General features: G+C 51.9%; 1 protein-coding gene across 1 annotated transcript; it reads right to left on the bottom strand.

Annotated features, from left to right (window-relative positions):
* Positions 1–2,001: 2,001 nt before the first annotated feature.
* LOC144611592 (complement C1q tumor necrosis factor-related protein 1-like) lies at positions 2,002–10,204 on the bottom strand. Its single transcript, XM_078430789.1, has 3 exons — positions 9,907–10,204; positions 7,761–8,007; positions 2,002–2,650 (listed from the first exon to the last, which is right to left on the bottom strand). Exons 2-3 carry the CDS (start codon positions 7,999–8,001, stop codon positions 2,103–2,105), a joined length of 789 nt encoding a protein of 262 aa, XP_078286915.1. The 5' UTR covers positions 8,002–8,007; positions 9,907–10,204; the 3' UTR covers positions 2,002–2,102.
* Positions 10,205–18,133: the final 7,929 nt, after the last annotated feature.

The following is an 18,133-nucleotide window of genomic DNA, read 5'->3' as shown; positions in this document are numbered from 1 at the left end:
ATCCCGTATTTTGGGCTAAATTGGTTTGTCCCGTATGGGACCGCCCTTGTCCCGTATTAGGCCTGGGGGGGCGCCATAGGCCCGGACGCTGTAGGCCCGGACACTGTAGGCCCAGGCACAGTAGGCCCGGACACAGTAGGCCTGGGGGGCGCCATAGGCCCGGACGCTGTAGGCCCGGACACTGTAGGCCCGGATGCTGTAGGCCCGGATGCTGTAGGCCCGGACACTGTAGGCCCGGACGCTGTAGGCCCGGACACTGTAGGCCTGGACACTGTAGGTCCTGAGGCCCGGGCGCCACCTAACGGAGGTTGTGTGGCAACCAGCCTCCCGGCCCAGGCGGTCGCCATTGGTGGAGCGGGAGCATGTGGCCGCTGGCTGGGTGAGGTCACGTGGGGCGCGGGGCGGTGACGTCACCCTTTGTCCCTTAGTTGGGAGTGAGGAGGTTGGCACCCCTAGTTACAATTGTAAAACGGCAGCTCTAGTAAGCCTGGCACCTTGTCCTTCTACCACCGACCCGGCTAACGTTTACACCTCAACTTGGTCCTGGGGCTATCTTTCGTCAGGAGAATACTAAACCCTGTACTAAAACCAGCGGCTCGGTGGCGCAGAGGTGGAGTTGCTGCCTCACAGCACCAGGGACCCGGGTTCGATCCTGACTACGGGCGCTGTCTATACGTAGTTTGTACGTTCTCCCCGTGACCTGCGTGGGTTTTCTCCGGGTGCTCCGGTTTCCTCCCACACTCCAAAGACGTGCAGGTTTGTAGGTTTAATTAGGGTTAGTAAATTGTCGTGTGTGCGTGTGCGTGTGCGTGTGCGTGTGCGTGTGCGTGTGCGTGTGCGTGTGCGTGTGCGTGTGCATGTGCGTGTGCGTGTGCGTGTGCGTGTTGATCGCTGGTCGGTGTGGACCCGGTGGGCAGAAGGGCCTGTTTCCGCGCTGTCTCTCTAAACTAAACTATCCTGGGGAGGAACTCTCTGCCACAGAGGGCAGTGGAGGCCGATTCACTGGATGAATTTAAAAGAGAGTTAGATAGAGCTCTAGGGGCTGGTGGAATCAAGGGATATGGGGAGAAGGCAGGCACGGGTTACTGATTGTGAATGGCGGTGCTGGCTCGAAGGGGCCGAATGGCCTCCTCCTGCACCTATTTCCTATATTTCTAAAAAACCGAAGCTTTTTGTGCCCCATCCTTTTATACAGATTAGAATGAAGGGCCTCTTTGCACTTTATTTTTAATCGTTGCTGAAACAAAGTAGGTAGATACAGATTTAGTCACCAAGGCGGCTTCTTGTGAGTGAACAACAGGGGGGAAACCACATGGGTGATTCCAGGTGAGCTGAATAAACAAAAACGTAAGATGAGGTCCACATGGTCTTTCTCCAAAGTTAGGATACTTCTGAGGAGAGGCGGTGGGGGGGGTGTGGGGGTGGGGAAGGGGGGGAGGCAGAGAGGAAGGGGGGGGGAGGAGAGGAGCAGAGGAGGGGTGGGGGGAGGGGGAGGCAGAGAGGAAGGGGGGGAGGAGGTGGAGGCGGTGGGGGGGAAGGGGGGAGGGTGGAGTGAGGGGGAGAAGGGAGTGGGATGGGGAAGGAGGAGTGGGGGAGGGAGTGGGGTGAGGGGAGGTAAGGGAGAGAGGGGAGGGGGGAGAGGGAGGGAGAGAGGGGAGAGGGGGGGAGTGGGAGGGGAGGGGGAGAAGGGGGAGGGGGAGGGGAGGGAGGGAGAAGGGGAGGGAGGGAGTAGGGTGAAGGGGAGAAGGGGGGAGGGGGGGAGATAGGCGGGGGTGGAGGGGGAGGGGTGAGTGGGGTGAGGGGGAGAAGGTGGAGGGGTGAGGGGGGAGAAGGGGGGAGAGGGAGAGGGGGAGAAGGGGGAGTGGGGTGAGGGGGAGAAGGGGAGGGGGGATGGGAAGGGGGCGTGGGGGGAGAGAGTGAAGGAGGGAGAACGAGGGAGTGGGGTGAGGGGGAGAAGGGGGGAGTGGGTGGGAGAAGGGGGGAGGGGGGGAGTGGGGTGAGAAGGGGGAGGGGGGATGGGAAGGAGGCGTGGGGGAGAGAGTGAGGGAGGGGGGTGAGGGAGGGGGGGTGTGGGATGGGAAGTGGGAGTGGGGAGGGGGTTCTCAGTCCAGGCTGGGCTTTATCAAGTACCCATTGAAGGTCACGTAGGTGTCCACATCGTCACTGTAGACAGCGTTGTCCCGTTCCCGTTTGTACAGCCGTACCCACACCTGGTCGTTGTGCTGGAGGTCCAGCATGATACTCTGGCTCTGCATGATACTGCGATCGCCGGGCTGGGCGTAGCAGATGGCCATCCCCTGGTCATTCTTCATGATGTGCAGGTAGGTCTCCTTGAAGTTCCAGGTGTGGATGTTGAGGTTGAAGTAGTAGATGCCCGGGACGTAGCAGTAGAACCTGCCCTTGAACATGTTGAAGTGCCCGTGCAGGTTGATGAAGGCCGTGTCGAAGACCAGCGTCTGGTAGTAGTCGCTGCTGTGCAGCCCCTTCGTGCGGCCCACCGAGAAGGCGGAGTAGTGCTGCTTGTTGGTCTCTCCCGGGACTCCCACGTGGCCCTGTTCCCCTTTAGCTCCCAAGGGGCCGCTTAGACCAATGGCCCCTTGCTTGCCCATCTTCCCATGGAAGCCTCGCTCTCCCCTCTCTCCTTGGTCACCTGAAAGAACACGGAGCCACAGAGTCACACAGTGATACAGCACGGAAACAGGCCCTTCGGCCCAACTTGCCCATGTGTGGCACGGTGGCGCAGCGGTAGAATGCAGCGCCGGAGACCCGGGTTCGATCCCGACCACGCCACCTCCCCTCCGGCACCTCCCTTTAGAGTTTAGAGATGCGCGGCGATGAAACAGGCCCTTCGGCCCACCGGGTCTGCACCGACCAGCGATCCTCGCACACTGACACGCTGGGGACACACGTGGTGTCCCCCACACACGCTAGGGACACACGTGGTTTCCCACGCACACACGTGGTTTCCCACGCACACACTAGGGACAATTTTACATTCACACCAAGCCAATGAACCTACAAACCTGCACGTCTTTGGAATGTGGGAGGAAACCGAAGATCTCAGAGAAAACCCACGCAGGTCACGGGGAGAACGTACAAACTCCGTATAGACGGCGCCCTCGGTCGGGATGGAACCCGGGTCTCCGGCGCTGGATTCGCTGTAAGGCAGCAACTCTACCGCTGCGCCACCGTGACCGCACTGAACGCCGCTGCCATCAACGATCCCATTTTGTTTTTACAACCCAGTGGTACGAATATTGATTTCTCTAACTTCAAGTAACCCCTCTCGGACTTTGCTGGCTTTGACTTGCGCTAAACGCTATTCCCTTACCATGTATCTATCTGTACACTGTGGACGGCTCGATTGTAATCGCCTGTTGTCTTTCCGCTGACCGGTTAGCGCGGAACGAAAGCTTTTCACTGTACCTCGGTACACGTGACAATAAACTGAACTGATCTGAACTAATGTCATATTTCGGGCATGGGCATCCATCCCAGTGTATGAATATTGACCTCTCTACCTTCAAGTGACCCTTGCACCCACTCTCTCCCACCCCCACCCCCCCACCCTAGTTGACGTACTAGTTTCACTGTCTGTCTGACTCGTCCCCACTCTTACCCCACAGCCAACAATGGATCATTGTGGGCTCTGCCTTATCTTGATCACCGTTACTTTTCTGCACGCCTTTCATGCATTCGTTCTGCATCGCCGTCTATATCTCTCTCGTTTCCCCCCTCTCCCCCTGGCACTCAGTCTGAGGAAGGGTCTCGACCCGAAACGTCACCCGTTCCTTTTCTCCAGAGACGCTGCCTGACCGGTTGAGAAATATCGGGGGGGGTGGTTGGGGGGGGGGGGGGGGGTGGTGGGGGGTGGTGGGGTGGTGGGGGGTGGTGGGGGGGGGGGGGCAACTAGAAGTATATAAAGGTACGGAACAAATCAGAGCCGGCACCCATGACCTGGGAACAGTGGAGCCCACAATGGTCCAGGGTTGGAGCCCACAATGGTCCAGTGTTGGAGCAGTCTGAAGAAGGGTCCCGACCCGAAACGTCACCTTTTCCCCTGAAATGCTGCCCGTCCCGCTGAGTTACTCCAGACTTTTGTGTCCGCCTTTGGTGGAAAGCAGCATCTGATTAGTTTAGTTCGGTTTAGTTTGGAGATACAGCGCGGAAACAGGCCCTTCGGCCCATCGAGTCCGCGCCGACCAGCGATCCCCGCACACTAACTCTATCCCACACACACTGGGGACAATTCACAATTTCTACCAAAGCCAATTAACCCACAAACCTGCACGTCTTTGGAGTGTGGGAGGAGACTGGAGCACTCTGAGAAATCTCACGCGGGTCACGGGGAGAACGTGCAAACTCCGCACAGGCAGCACCCGTGGTCGGGATGGAACCCGGGTCTCCGGCGCTGTGAGGCAGCAGCTCTACCCGCTGCGCCACCACCGTGCTGTGAGTGTAAGTGTTTTGGAGATGTTAGTGACGTGGTCAATTATACACTTCCAGCCAGCGCTGAAGAAGGTACTGGAAATCTAATATTTGAGCCCAGTTTGGAAAGATCAACTGCCTTTCAGATGAGATGTTGACCAGATGCCTGCCTCTCATGGAAAGTTGGCCTTTGTTGGAAGGCGACTGGAATATAAAGGATTAGAGGTCACGTTACAGTTATGTAAGACTCTAAGTGGTGCCCCATCTGGAGAATTGTGTTCAGTTCCACGTTTCGATGTAGGTTTAGCTTCCATATCATATCATATCATATATCTACAGCCGGAAACAGGCCTTTTCGGCCCTCCAAGTCCGCGCCGCCCAGTGATCCCCGCACATTAACACTATCCTACACCCACTAGGGACAATTTTTACATTTACCCAGCCAATTAACCTACATACCTGTACGTCTTTGGAGTGTGGGAGGAAACCGAAGATCTCGGAGAAAACCCACGCAGGTCACGGGGAGAACGTACAAACTCCTTACAGTGCAGCACCCGTAGTCAGGATCGAACCTGTGTCTCCGGCGCTGCATTCGCTGTAAAGCAGCAACTCTACCGCTGCGCTACCGTGCCGCCCTATTCTTATTGTCATGTGTACCGAGCTACTATGAAATGCTTTATTCTACATGCTTAGAAACATAGATACATAGACAATAGGTGCAGCAGGAGGCCATTCGGCCCTTCGAGCCAGCACCGCCATTCATTGCGATCATGGCTGATCATCCACAATCAGTAACCCGTGTCTGCCTTCTCCCCACACCCCTTGATTCCACTAGCCCCTAGAGCTCCATCTAACTCTCTCTTAAATCCATCCAGTGAACCGGCCTCCACTGCCCTCTGCGGCAGAGAATTCCACAAATTTCTGGGTGAGAAAGTATTTTCTCATCTCCTCGTACTATCCAAACAGATTAGATAATAGTGAAGATAGGCACAAAATGCTGGAGTAACTCAGCGGGACGGGCAGCATCTCTGGAGAGAAGGAATGGGTGACGTTTCGGGTCCAGCTTCTTATCCAAAGCCTCCTCATCCTTTCTGTAAATGGGGGCAACCAGAACCGCACACAATGCACCAAATGTAGCCCAACCAAAGTCCTATCGAGCTGCACGATAATGTCCTGACTCTTATACTCAATGCCCCATCCACATACCTTCTTCACCACTCTATCTACTTGTCAGTTTTAGTTTTCTAGTTTTAGGGGTACAGCCAGGAAACAGGCCCTTCGGCCCACCGAGTCCGCGCCGACCGGCGATCCCCGCATTTTTACCCCATCCTACACACACACACAGTTCTGGGGACAATTTTACACACACACCAAGCCAATTAACCACCAAAACCTGCACGTCTTTGGAGTGTGGGAGGAAACCGAAGATCTCGGAGAAATCCCACGCAGGTCACGGGGAGAAGGTGCAAACTCCGTACGGACGGCGCCCGTAGTCGGGATCGAACCCGGGTCTCCGGGAGCTGCAAGTGCTGTAAGGCAGCAACTCTACCGCCGCGCCACCTTTCAGGAGGAATGGAGAGGAAGACCCGAAAGGTTGACTCTAATGTTTAATTTAGAGATATACAGCATGGAAACAGGCCCTTCGGCCCACCGAGTCCATGCTAGGCTTCGATCACCCATATGTTATCCCACTGTCTCATCCGCTCCTGACTACATTAGCGGCAATTTACAGAGGTTCAATTCATGAGATCATAAGTGATAGGAGCAGAATAAGGCCATTCGGCCCATCAGGTCTACTCCGAAGGTAAATCGAAGGTAGACACAAAATGCTGGAGTAACTCAGCGGGACAGGCAGCATCTCTGGAGAGAAGGAATGGGTGACGTTTCAGGTCAAGTCTGAAGAAGGGTCTCGACCCGAAACGTCACCCATTCCTTCTCTCCAGAGATGCTGCCTGTCCCGCTGAGTTACTCCAGCATTTTGTGTCTATCTTCGGTTTAAATCAGCATCTGCAGTTCCTTCCTAAACATTATTGTTTGTGTGTTTGTTTTATATGTGTGAATACTATATATGTTTGTATGTATGCATGTTTATATGTTTGTATGTATGTATGTATGTATGTATGTATGCGTGTCTGTGCGTATGCATGTTTCGGGTCGAGACCCTTCTTCAGTCTGACTGTCATTCAATCGTGGCTGATCTATCTCTCCCTCCTAACCCCATTCTCCTGCCTTCTCCCCATAACCCCTGACACCCGCACTAATCAAGAATCTATCTATCTCTGCTTAAAATATATTCACTGACTTGGCCTCCACAGCCTTCTGCGGCAACGAATTCCACAGATTCACCGTCCTATGACTAAAGAAATTTCTCCTCATCTCCTTAAAAGAAGGTCCTTTAATTCTGAAGCTGTGACCTCTGGTCCTAGTTCTAAGTTCTATCGTATCATATCATATCATCTTATATCATATTGTATCATATCATATCGCATTGTAGCACATCGTATTGTATTATATCATATCATACCGTGTTGTATTGTATTGTATCATATCGTATTGTATCATATCATTATCGTATTGTATCATATCGTATCGTATCGTATTGTATTGTATCGTATCATTATCGTATTGTATCATATCGTATCGTATCGTATTGTATTGTATCGTATCATTATCGTATTGTATCATATCGTATCGTATCGTATCGTATCGTATCGTATCGTATCGTATCGTATTGTATCGTATCGTATCGTATTGTATCGTATCGTATCGTATCGTATCGTATTGTATCGTATCGTATCGTATTGTATTGTATCGTATCGTATCGTATCGTATTGTATCGTATCGTATCGTATCGTATTGTATCGTATCGTATCGTATCGTATCGTATCGTATCGTATCGTATTGTATCGTATCGTATTGTATTGTATCGTATCGTATCGTATCGTATCGTATCATATCGTATCGTATTGTATTGTATTGTATCATATCGTAATGTATCGTATTATTATCATATTGTATCGTATCGTATCATATCGTGTTGTATCGCATCGCATCGTATATCATATCGCATTGTATTGCATCGTATCGTATCATATCGTATTGTATCGTATTGTATTGTATCATATCATATAGTTTTTTATTGTATCGTATCATATCATATTGTATCGTATGGTATCATAGCGTGTCATATCGTATCATATCGTATTGTATTGTATCTTTTCACATCGCATTGTATCGTAGAGTGTCATATCGTATCTTATCGTATTGTATCGTATGGTAAAGGGTCGCCACATGGGGGCGCCACCAGGTGTGCCCGCCCCCGGCGCCGTTACCTTTGAGGATGGTGATGTTGATGTGAGGGTAGACTTGGGGCAGGGGGTAGAGTGGGCCGGCAGTGCCCTGGCGAGGGTCGGGCGAGGGGCTGTTCTCCGGGTAGCGGCCGGGGTCGCAGCAGCGCACGCATTGGCCACGTGCGGACGGGCCTTCTGGGCCGGGGTCTCCAGACGGGGCCGCGGTGCCCAGCCTCAGGGCGATGAAGAACAAGGCGAGCCCCAGACACGATACGGCCGCCATCAGTAACTGCGAAGCACAAAGAGACATTCGTAGCAAAAGAACAAAAGGGCGCGGCAGAAACAAGCCACTGCGGTTAGCATCTACTGGCCTGAACATTATCCCCACTATTCCCTTCAACCTCAATTAACCCTTGCATCCCCACACGCACTTTATGCACAAAAACCTGGAGCAACTCAGCGGGACAGTTGGCATCTTTGGAGAGAAGGAATGGGTGACGTTTCAGCACCGAGACCCTTCGACCCAAAACATCACCCATTCCTTCTCTCCAGAGATGCTGCCTGTCCCGCTGAGTTACTCCAGCATTCTGTGTCTGTCTTCGGTTTAAACCAGCATCTGCAGTTCCTTCCCACACCCCTCTTGGACGTTCCTGGCTTTACCTTGCACTAGACGTTATTCCCTTTATCATGTATCTATCTGTACACTGTGGACGGCTCGATTGTAATCATGTATTGTCTTTCCGCTGACTGGTTAGCACGCAACAAAAGCTCTTCACTGTACCTCGGTACACATGACAATAAACTGAAGCAACTGTGACTCCACGGCACGGTGGCGCAGCGGTAGAGTTGCTGCCTCACAGCGCCGGAGAACCGGGTTCGATCCCGACTACGGGTGCTGTCTGTACGGAGTTTGTACGTTCTCCCCGTGACCTGCGTGGGTTCTCTCCGAGATCTTCGGTTTCCTCCCACACTCCAAACACGTACAGGTATGTAGGTTAATTCGCTTGGTAAATGTAAAGATTGTCCCTAGTGTGTGTAGGATAGTGTTAATGTGCGGGGATCGCTGGTCGGCGCGGACCCGGTGGGCCGAAGGGCCTGTTTCCGCGCTGTATCTCTAAACTAAACTAAACTAAAATGTTTCTGTACACTGTGGACGGCTCGATTGTAATCATGTATTGTCTTTCCGCAGACTGGTTAGCACGCAACAAAAAGCTTTTCACTGTACCTCGGTACATGTGACAATAAACTGAACTCAAAGTCAGAGTTTTTAATTAACGTTGCGGTATTCAGCAACTGCATTAATTGAATCATTAGAGTTGGTCAAGCTACTGCCTCACAGCACCGACTGATAAATGTGCAGAACACAGAGTGCTGGAGGAACTCAGCGGGTCAGGCAGCGTCCGTGGAGGCAATGAACGGGTGATGTTTGGGGGTCGGGATCCTTAGAGGTTTTTAGTTTAGTTTAGAGATACAGCGCGTAAGCAGGCCGACCACGTCCGTGCCGAACGGCGATCACCCCGTACACTAGCGCTGTCCCACACACACACACGCACGCACACACACGCACACACACACACACGCACACACGCACACACACTCACACACACGAACACACACACACACGCACACACACACGCACGCACGCATGCACGCACACAAACACGCACGCACGCACACACGCACACACACACACGCACACACACACACACACACACGCACACACGCACACACACACGCACACACGCACACACACTCACACACACGCACACAACACACACGAACGCACACACGCACGCACACACGCACGCACACACACACGCACGCACGCACACACACTCACACACACGCACACAACACACACGAACACACACACACGCACGCACACACACACGCACGCACGCATGCACGCACACACACACGCATGCACGCACACACACACACACACACGCACGCACGCACACACACACACACACACACACACACACACACTAGAGACAGTTCAGCAGAAGCCAATTAACCTTTGGAGTGTGGGAGGAAGCCGGAGCACCTGGGGAAAACCCACGAGGGCCGCGGGGAGAAATCCGCACCGTGGTCAGGATGGAACCCGGGTCTCCGGCGCTGTGAGGCAGCAACTCTACTGCCTGCATACATCAGCTGTGCATGACAGATTAACCACCCATTAACTTACCAGCTGAGGTTGTCAGACGTAGATGCCCCTTCCAGCACGCGCAGAGACAGAAGTAAACCTCAGGGGAAGGAGGATGGTGTTACTCTGCTTTCTCCAGTGTGTCTGGTCCTGATCTAGAGATAAATTAAGTTAACACTCTTCCTGGGTTCACGGTTCTCCTGCCCTTTTGTTCTTCAGTACGAGTCGAACTGAAACTCAGCAAAACACTGTAAGGAATCTTTAGACATTTGTGCAACTTGCCAGCTGTTTGCAGCTCATTCCAGATGCCTCTCTGCTGTGTAACCGCTGGATACCTCTGTTTACATCTCCTCCCCTCCTCCCCCCTCACTATCTCACTCTTCTTTATCCTTCTCCTTCACATCCCCCCCCCTCCTCTCCTCTCTTCAGACTGAAAATGCCTTCACAAGCCTGGGCTAAGCTATACTGGCTAGTTCAGAGCGAGAGAGGGAGAGAGAGAGGGAGAGGGAGAGAGAGAGAGGGAGGGAGAGAGAGGGAGGGGGAGAGAGAGAGAGAGAGAGAGAGAGAGAGAGAGAGAGAGAGAGAGAGAGAGAGAGAGAGAGAGAGGGAGGGAGGGACGGAGGGAGGGAGGGGAGGGAAGGAAAAATCCTACGACTCAGCTGAAAAACAGTGTGGTAGTTCTGTCAAATGTATTTAATTTGGCTCAGCAGGCTCAGAAGGAGGGGAGTAGGGATTTCACTGGGGTTTATGTCAAACTATAAGTTGCTGTAGAATTAGCAAACTTATTCCAGCTGTATGTCAGTGCCAATAGAATGAAAAATGGCTGTGTGTATGTGTGTGTGCTTGTGTGTGTGAGTGTGTGTGTGTGTGTGTGTGCATGTGTGTGAGTGTGTGGGTGTGTGCATGTGCTTATGTGTGCACGTGTGCGTGTGTGCATGTGTGTGTGTGTGTGTGAGTGTGTGTGTGTGTGTGTGCATGTGTGTGTGGGTGTGTGCATGTGCTTATGTGTGTACGTGTGCGTGTGTGCATGTGTGTGTGTGTGTGTTATGTGTGTGAGTGTGTGTGCGTGTGTGCTTGTGTGTGTGCGAGTACATCTGTGTGTGCGTGCCTACGTGTGAGTGTGTGCGTGAGTGTGCGTGTGAGTGTGCGTGTGCATGTGAGTGTGTGCGTGTTTGCGTGAGTGTTGTGCATGTGAGTGTGTGCGTGAGTGTGCATGTGAGCGTGTGCATGAGTGTGCATGTGCATGTAAGTGTGTGCGTGAGTGCGTGCGCATGTGTGTGTGCCTATGTGTGAGTGTGTGCGTGAGTGTGTGTGTGCATGTGAGTGTGTGCGTGAGTGTGCATGTGCATGTAAGTGTGTGCGTGAGTGTGTGTGCATGTGAGTGTGTGCGTGAGTGTGCATGTGCATGTGAGTGTGCGTTTCCCAGTGATCAGCACAGCAATGACTCCATTTTTTAGTTTGGAGATACAGCGCGGAAACAGGCCCTTCTGCCCACCTAGTCCGTGCCGCCCAGCGATCCCCGCACACTAACACTATCCTACACCCACTAGGGACAATTTACAGAGGCCAATTAACCTACACGTCTTTGGAGTGTAGGAGGAGACCGGAGCACCCGGAGAAAACCCACGCAGGTCACGGGGAGAACATACAATCTCCGTAGTCAGGATTGAACCCGGGTCCCTGATGCTGTGAGGCAGCAGCTCTACCGCTGTGCCACCGTGCTGCCCTCGATTAGCTGCAAGCTGCTGCCAAGGCCGGGCAGAGACGGCATCAGTGGTCGTGTGTGGAGATGCCAACGCTGCTGGCTTTGACATCTTCTTCCCAATTTGACATCTTTTATTGGGATAAGTGAGTGTAGACTGTCAAAACAGTATGAATGCTCACTTACACACGATCAATGATCTTCACACGTTCCTTGTCTGTGTGTGTGTGTGTGTGTGTGTGTGTGTGTGTGTATACATCTGTGTCTGTCTGTGTGTGTGCATGTAAGTCAGTGTGTGTGTGTGTCTGTATCTGTGTGTGTGTCTGTATCTGTGTATGTGAGTGTGTGAGAATGTATGTGTGTGCGCGTGTGAGTGTGTATGTGCGTGTGTGTGGGTGTGTGTTTGCGTGTGTGTGTGTGTGCGTGCGTGCGTGCGTGCGTACATGTGTGTGTGTGTGTGTCTGTATCTGTGTGTGTGTCTGTATCTGTGAGTGTGTGTCTGTATCTGTGTGTGTGTGCGCGTGAGTGTGTATATGGGTGTGTGTGTGTGTGCGTGTGTGTGTGTGCGTGTGTGTGTGTGGGTGCGTGTGAGTGTGTGTGTGCGTGTGTGTGTGTGAGAGTCTTTGTGTGTGTGTGCGTGTGAGTGCGTATATATGTGTGTGTGTGTGTGTGTGCGTGTGTGTGTGATCTTGTTGTGCATGAAGTGACTGCAACAATCTCCACATAGTTCTTTAAGAGTTCCACAAAAGCCGTAAAGTGCTCCGTGGAGCCCGACGGTCTTGGGAAATCGGAGCCTTGCTTTCCGTTAAGATTAGTTTCAAACTGCCAATGCAACCAATTAGAAAGTCAACGAGCCCTTAAAATTAATGGAGAACGAGTTGACGGAGTGTGTGAGTCTGGCTGTGTGTGCTAGCAGAAAATATAAGTCTGCTGTAACAGGATATGTACGATTTGATTGTAAAAAGCTGGCTTGGGTTTGGAGCAGGGTTGTAAGACAGAACAGCTGAAGTAGAGCTGAACTTTCATAGTCCACAACCAGAAACTTTGTTTAGTTCAGGACGGAACTGCAGACGCTGGTTAAAATCGAATGTAGAAACAAAGTGCTGGAGTAACTCAGCGGGACAGGCAGCATCTCCGGAGAGAAGGAATGGGTGACGTTTTGGGTCAAGACCCTTCTTCAGTTCTTCAATTAAACTAAACTAAACTAAATTAAACTAAACTAAGCTAAACTCAAGTACATTTTGAAGTGTAGAGCAGGTGTAATATAAAATGCAAAGTAGTGAATTCACATGTACAAAGCTCCCAATCAATCAGTCTGAAGAAGGGTCTCGACCTGAAACGTCACCCATTCCTTCTCTCCAGAGATGCTGCCTGACTCCAGCTTTGTGTGTCTGTCTTCGGTGCTATTTCTGGGATTTTGTTTCTGTTCCAGATGTTGCTGTGTTATCTCCAACTGTCCACACCTGCACTTGATTTTCTGCCCATTAAGCATGGAGGCCACCCTGCATGCTGTCCATCTTTTTCCTTCTACTGTGGCCAGGGTTGCCAACTGTCCCGTATTAGCCGGGACATCCCGTATTTTGGGCTAAATTGGTTTGTCCGGTATGGGACCGCCCTTGTCCCATAGTAGGCCCGGAGGGAGCTGTAGGCCCGGACGCTGTAGACCTGGACAGTGTAGGCCCGGACACTGACCCGCTGAGTTACTCCAGCACTCTGTGAAACGTCACCTATCCATGTTCTCCACAGATGCTGCCTGACCCGCTGAGTTACTCCAGCACTCTGTGAAACCTCACCTATCCATGTTCTCCACAGATGCTGCCCGACCCGCTGAGTTACTCCAGCACCTTATGTCCTTTTTGTGCATTAACCAGCGTCTGCAGTTCTGCGATCTACATATATCAAACTTACAGTAAATGCCCGTGGATGATTACTACGGTGGCGCAGCGGTAGAGTTGCTGCCTCGTGGCGCCAAAGTCCCAGGTTCGATCCTGACTACGGGTGCTGTCTGTACGGAGTTTGCACGTTCCCCCCGTGACCTGCGTGGGTTTTCTCCGGGATCTTCCGTTTCCTCCCACACTCCAAAGACGTGCGGGTTTGTAGGTTAATTGGCTTGGTGTAAATGTAAAATAGTCCTGAGTGTGTGTAGGATAGTGTTAGTGTGCGGGGATCGCTGGTCGGTGCGGACTCGGTGGGCCGAAGGGCCTGTTTCCGCGCTGTATCTCTAAATTAAACTAGAGTGTGATTTACATGAAAGGAAAGGATTGCTCTTCAAGGGAGCCATTAGTTTGCCAAGTTCGTTGGCATCATTTAGTCCAGAGAAGGCAATATCACCTTTTAAACCCACCCCCATTGTTTTGAATTCTGCATCCTCAATGTGCATAAGAAATTCTAATGTTAGATCCAGCCTGCCGTGGTGCCCTGAGATGCTGACCTCAGGTACTGTCTGTGTGGAGTTTGCACGTTCTCCCCGTGACCGCTTTCAGTTTATTGTCACGCGTCGCGAGGTACAGTGAAAAGCTTGCCGTTGCGTTCCGGATCGCGGCCTAGAAGCCCGGGTCAGGGCCCAGCCGGGGGCCTCGTGGGTCGGAGTGTCTGGGCGGGCACCACGGAGGCGTGAAGTTGGGGCGTGGCGAGGCCTCGGCGGCGGTGAAGCCTCGCGGGTCGACGGATGGCGAGAGCGTGCAGGAAGCGCCGTGAGAGGGGGGGAGGGGAAGGAAAATGGCGGACTGGGCCGTGGGGGGACAATCGCCAGCGGAGACTGCAGACGGTTCACCAGCCCCGACCGACCGCGGATGAACACAAAGAGGAAGATGTTTGGACTTTATTGCCTTCCATCACAGTGAGGAACGTGGAATCCGCTGTGGTGGATGTTTAGACAATAGGCCATTCAGCCCTTCGAGCCAGCACCGCCATTCAATGCGATCATGGCTGATCACTCTCAATCAGTACCCCGTTCCTGCCTTCTCCCCATACCCCCTCACTCCACTATCCTTAAGAGCTCTATCCAGCTCTCTCTTGAAAGCATCCAACGAACTGGCCTCCACTTCCTTCTGAGGCAGAGAATTCCACACCTTCACCACTCTCTGACTGAAAAAGTTCTTCCTCATCTCCGTTCTAAATGGCCTACCCCTTATTCTTAAACTGTGGCCCCTTGTTCTGGACTCCCCCAACATTGGGAACATGTTTCCTGCCTCTAATGTGTCCAATCCCCTAATTATCTTATATGTTTCAATAAGATCCCCCCTCATCCTTCTAAATTCCAGTGTATACAAGCCTGATTGCTCCAGCCTTTCAACATACGACAGTCCCGCCATTCCGGGAATTAACCTAGTGAACCTACGTTGCACGCCCTCAATACGTCAAATGTTACTCTATGTGGCTGTGTGTCTTGTTGCTTTTCACTTAGTGTGGCTGTATGGTAACTCAACTTGGGTCTCACGTTGTCGATCTCCCCGCGGTGAGCCCTGTCAGCCCTCCTCAGTCCGGCGATCGACAACAATCAGAGACAGCAGACGCAGAAGCAGCTTCGTGACTCCTGCGGCCTCAAACACAAGGAGAAGAAGTGACTCAAATTTCACTGTGCCTTCATTGGTACACGTGACAATAAAATGGAATCTTGAAATCTTGAATCTTGATGGAGGTGGGGGAGAACAAGTGGGCGATGGAGGTCCGAGCGTGGGGGGGGACCGATGTTGGGGGGGGGGGGGACGGGGGGGAGAACAATAGGAGAAGCCGCGTGCTTTGTAAGATCGTCAGCACCGTAGGTGGCCGACATTTGTACGCATTGGGTGCACAAGCAAAGAATCGCACTGAGCCTTTAGAGATACAGTGCGGAAACAGGCCCTTCGGCCCACCGGGTCCGTGCCGCCCAGCGATCCCCGCACACTAACACTATCCTACAACCTAGGGACAATTAAAAAAAAACATTTGCCCAGCCAATTAACCTACATACCTGCACGTCTTTGGAGTGTGGGAGGAAACCGGAGATCTCGGAGAAAACCCACGCAGGTCACGGGGAGAACGTACAAACTCCATACAGACGGGGAGAACGTACAAACTCCGTACAGACGGGGAGAACGTACAAACTCCGTACAGACGGGGAGAACGTACAAACTCCATACAGACGGGGAGAACGTACAAACTCCGTACAAACTCCTTGTCACCAGGGATGAGATGAGAGGAAACTTCTCCACCCAGAGAGTTGCGAATTTGTGGAATTCTCTGCCACGGAGGGCAGTGGAGGCCGATTCACTGGATGGATTTAAAAGAGAGTTAGATAGAGCTCTAGGGGCTAGCGAAATCAAGGGATATGGGGAGAAGGCAGGCACGGGTTACTGATTGTGGACGATCAGCCATGATCACAATGAATGGCGGTGCTGGCTCGAAGGGCCGAACGGCCTCCTCCTGCATCTATTTTCTATGTTTCTATGTGACATTAAAGTATTCCATCCCATTCCAACCAGTCAGTGGAAAGACAACACATGATTACAATTCAGCCATTTACAGCATACAGATACATGATAAGGGAACAACGTTTAGTGCAAGGTAAAGCCAGCAAAGTCCGATCAAGGATGGTCCGAGGGTCACCAATGAGGGAGATGGTAGGTCAGGAATGCTCTCTGCAGGTGGTGATGGGTAATGGTGACGTTAGTTTAGAGATACAGCCTGTAAACAGGCCCTTTGGCCCACCTAGTCCGTGCCGACCAACGATCGCCCGCACATCCCTCCCACATCCGAAAGACGTGCGGGTTTAGAGGTGAATCAGCCCTCTATGTAGGGAGTGGATGAGAAAGTGGGATAACGTAGAACTAGTGGGATAACATAGAACTAGTGTTATCTCTAGGTATCTCTCAAATAGAAAACAAGTGCAGACAATAGACAATAGACAATGGACAATAGGTGCAGGAGGAGGCCATTCGGCCCTTCGAGCCGGCACCATAGTAGAATCACGGCCTCAGAAGGCAGTGGAGGCCAATTCTCCGAATGCTTTCAAGAGAGAGTTGGATCGAGCTCTTAAGGATAGCGGAGTCAGGGGGCATGGGGAGAAGGCAGGAACGGGGTACTGATTGTGGATGATCAGCCATGATCACGGTGACTAGCGGTGCTGGCTCGAATGGCCTCCTCCTGCACCGATTGTCCATTGTCTATCTCCAATGAGGGAGATGTTAGGTCACACATGGTAGTTTCCATGTACTGCGGGCTGCAGTGCGATGCACTGGAGGACTATATTAGTTTGCGTTATTCAGTGAGGAAGGCGAATGATCGATTTACTGTTCGTCCCACTGGCAGCTAAAGCCATAAAGAGTCAAAGTGAGTTCGGTGGGGCGTTCTCGGGACAAGTTCATCAGGGGAATCTCCTTCCTGAAGCGGGAGAGGGAGAATCGGATCGCAAATATAAAACAGAGGGACTTACCTTTGACAGCGAAAAACTGTGCTCAGTTTACGCGCACTGCAGATGGTTCAAATAATGCTGCCGGAAGGAAACGAAGATAATTAGCAACAGATACTCAAGTTTATAAAGTGGAAGGAACACTGGCAGCTTGTACAGTATAACGAAGGAACAATCTGTCTTCATTCAATTAGCCGTTAGCTCTTAAAGTTCAGATCGGGGAGCTGCCAATGAATTACAGCCCAGTGGTGTGAATATTGATTTCTCTCACTTCAAATAACCCCTGGCATTCCCTCTCTCTCCATCCCTCCCCCACCCAGGTCGCACCAGCTTCTCGTTCTCACCCAACAAACAGCTCTTCCCTTTATCGTCGTTACTTTTTTGAACATCTTTCATTATCTCTCTACAGCGCAGTCCATATCTCTCATTTCCCTCATCCCTGGCCAGTCTGAAGAAGGGTCTCGACCCGAAACGTCGCCCATTCCTTCTATCCAGGGATGCTGCCCGTCCCGTTGAGTTATAATAGATAATAGACAATAGGTGCAGGAGTAGGCCATTCAGCCCTTCGAGCCAGCACCGCCATTCAATGCGATCATGGCTGATCACTATCAATCAGTACCCCGTTCCTGCCTTCTCCCCATACCCCCTCACTCCGCTATCCTTAAGAGCTCTATCCAGCTCTCTCTTGAAAGCATCCAACGAACTGGCCTCCACTGCCTTCTGAGGCAGAGAATTCCACACCTTCACCACCCTCTGACTGAAAAAGTTCTTCCTCATCTCCGTTCTAAATGGCCTACCCCTTATTCTCAAACTGTGGCCCCTTGTTCTGGACTCCCCCAACATTGGGAACATGTTATCTGCCTCTAATGTGTCCAATCCCCTAATTATCTTATATGTTTCAATAAGATCCCCCCTCATCCTTCTAAATTCCAGTGTATACAAGCCCAATCGCTCCAGCCTTTCAACATACGACAGTCCCGCCATTCCGAGAATTAATCTAGTGAACCTACGCTGCACGCCCTCCATAGCAAGAATATCCTTCCTCAAATTTGGAGACCAAAACTGCACACAGTACTCCAGGTGCGGTCTCACCAGGGCCCGGTACAACTGTAGAAGGACCTCTTTGCTCCTATACTCAACTCCTCTTGTTACGAAGGCCAACATTCCATTGGCTTTCT

The sequence above is a fragment of the Rhinoraja longicauda genome, chromosome 40 (assembly GCF_053455715.1).
Source record: "Rhinoraja longicauda isolate Sanriku21f chromosome 40, sRhiLon1.1, whole genome shotgun sequence".
Taxonomy (NCBI): domain Eukaryota; kingdom Metazoa; phylum Chordata; class Chondrichthyes; order Rajiformes; family Arhynchobatidae; genus Rhinoraja; species Rhinoraja longicauda.
This window is presented reverse-complemented; position numbering and strand designations above follow the sequence as displayed.

What these genes read in the sequence shown, in the direction of transcription:
- LOC144611592 (XM_078430789.1), bottom strand. Translation starts at nt 8,001, where the DNA reads ATGGCGGCCGTATCGTGTCTGGGGCTCGCCTTGTTCTTCATCGCCCTG. An exon ending in CAACATCACCATCCTCAAAG is followed by an intron (nt 2,651 to 7,760) that starts GTAACGGCGCCG and finishes GTGTTCTTTCAG; the next exon opens with GTGACCAAGGAGAGAGGGGA.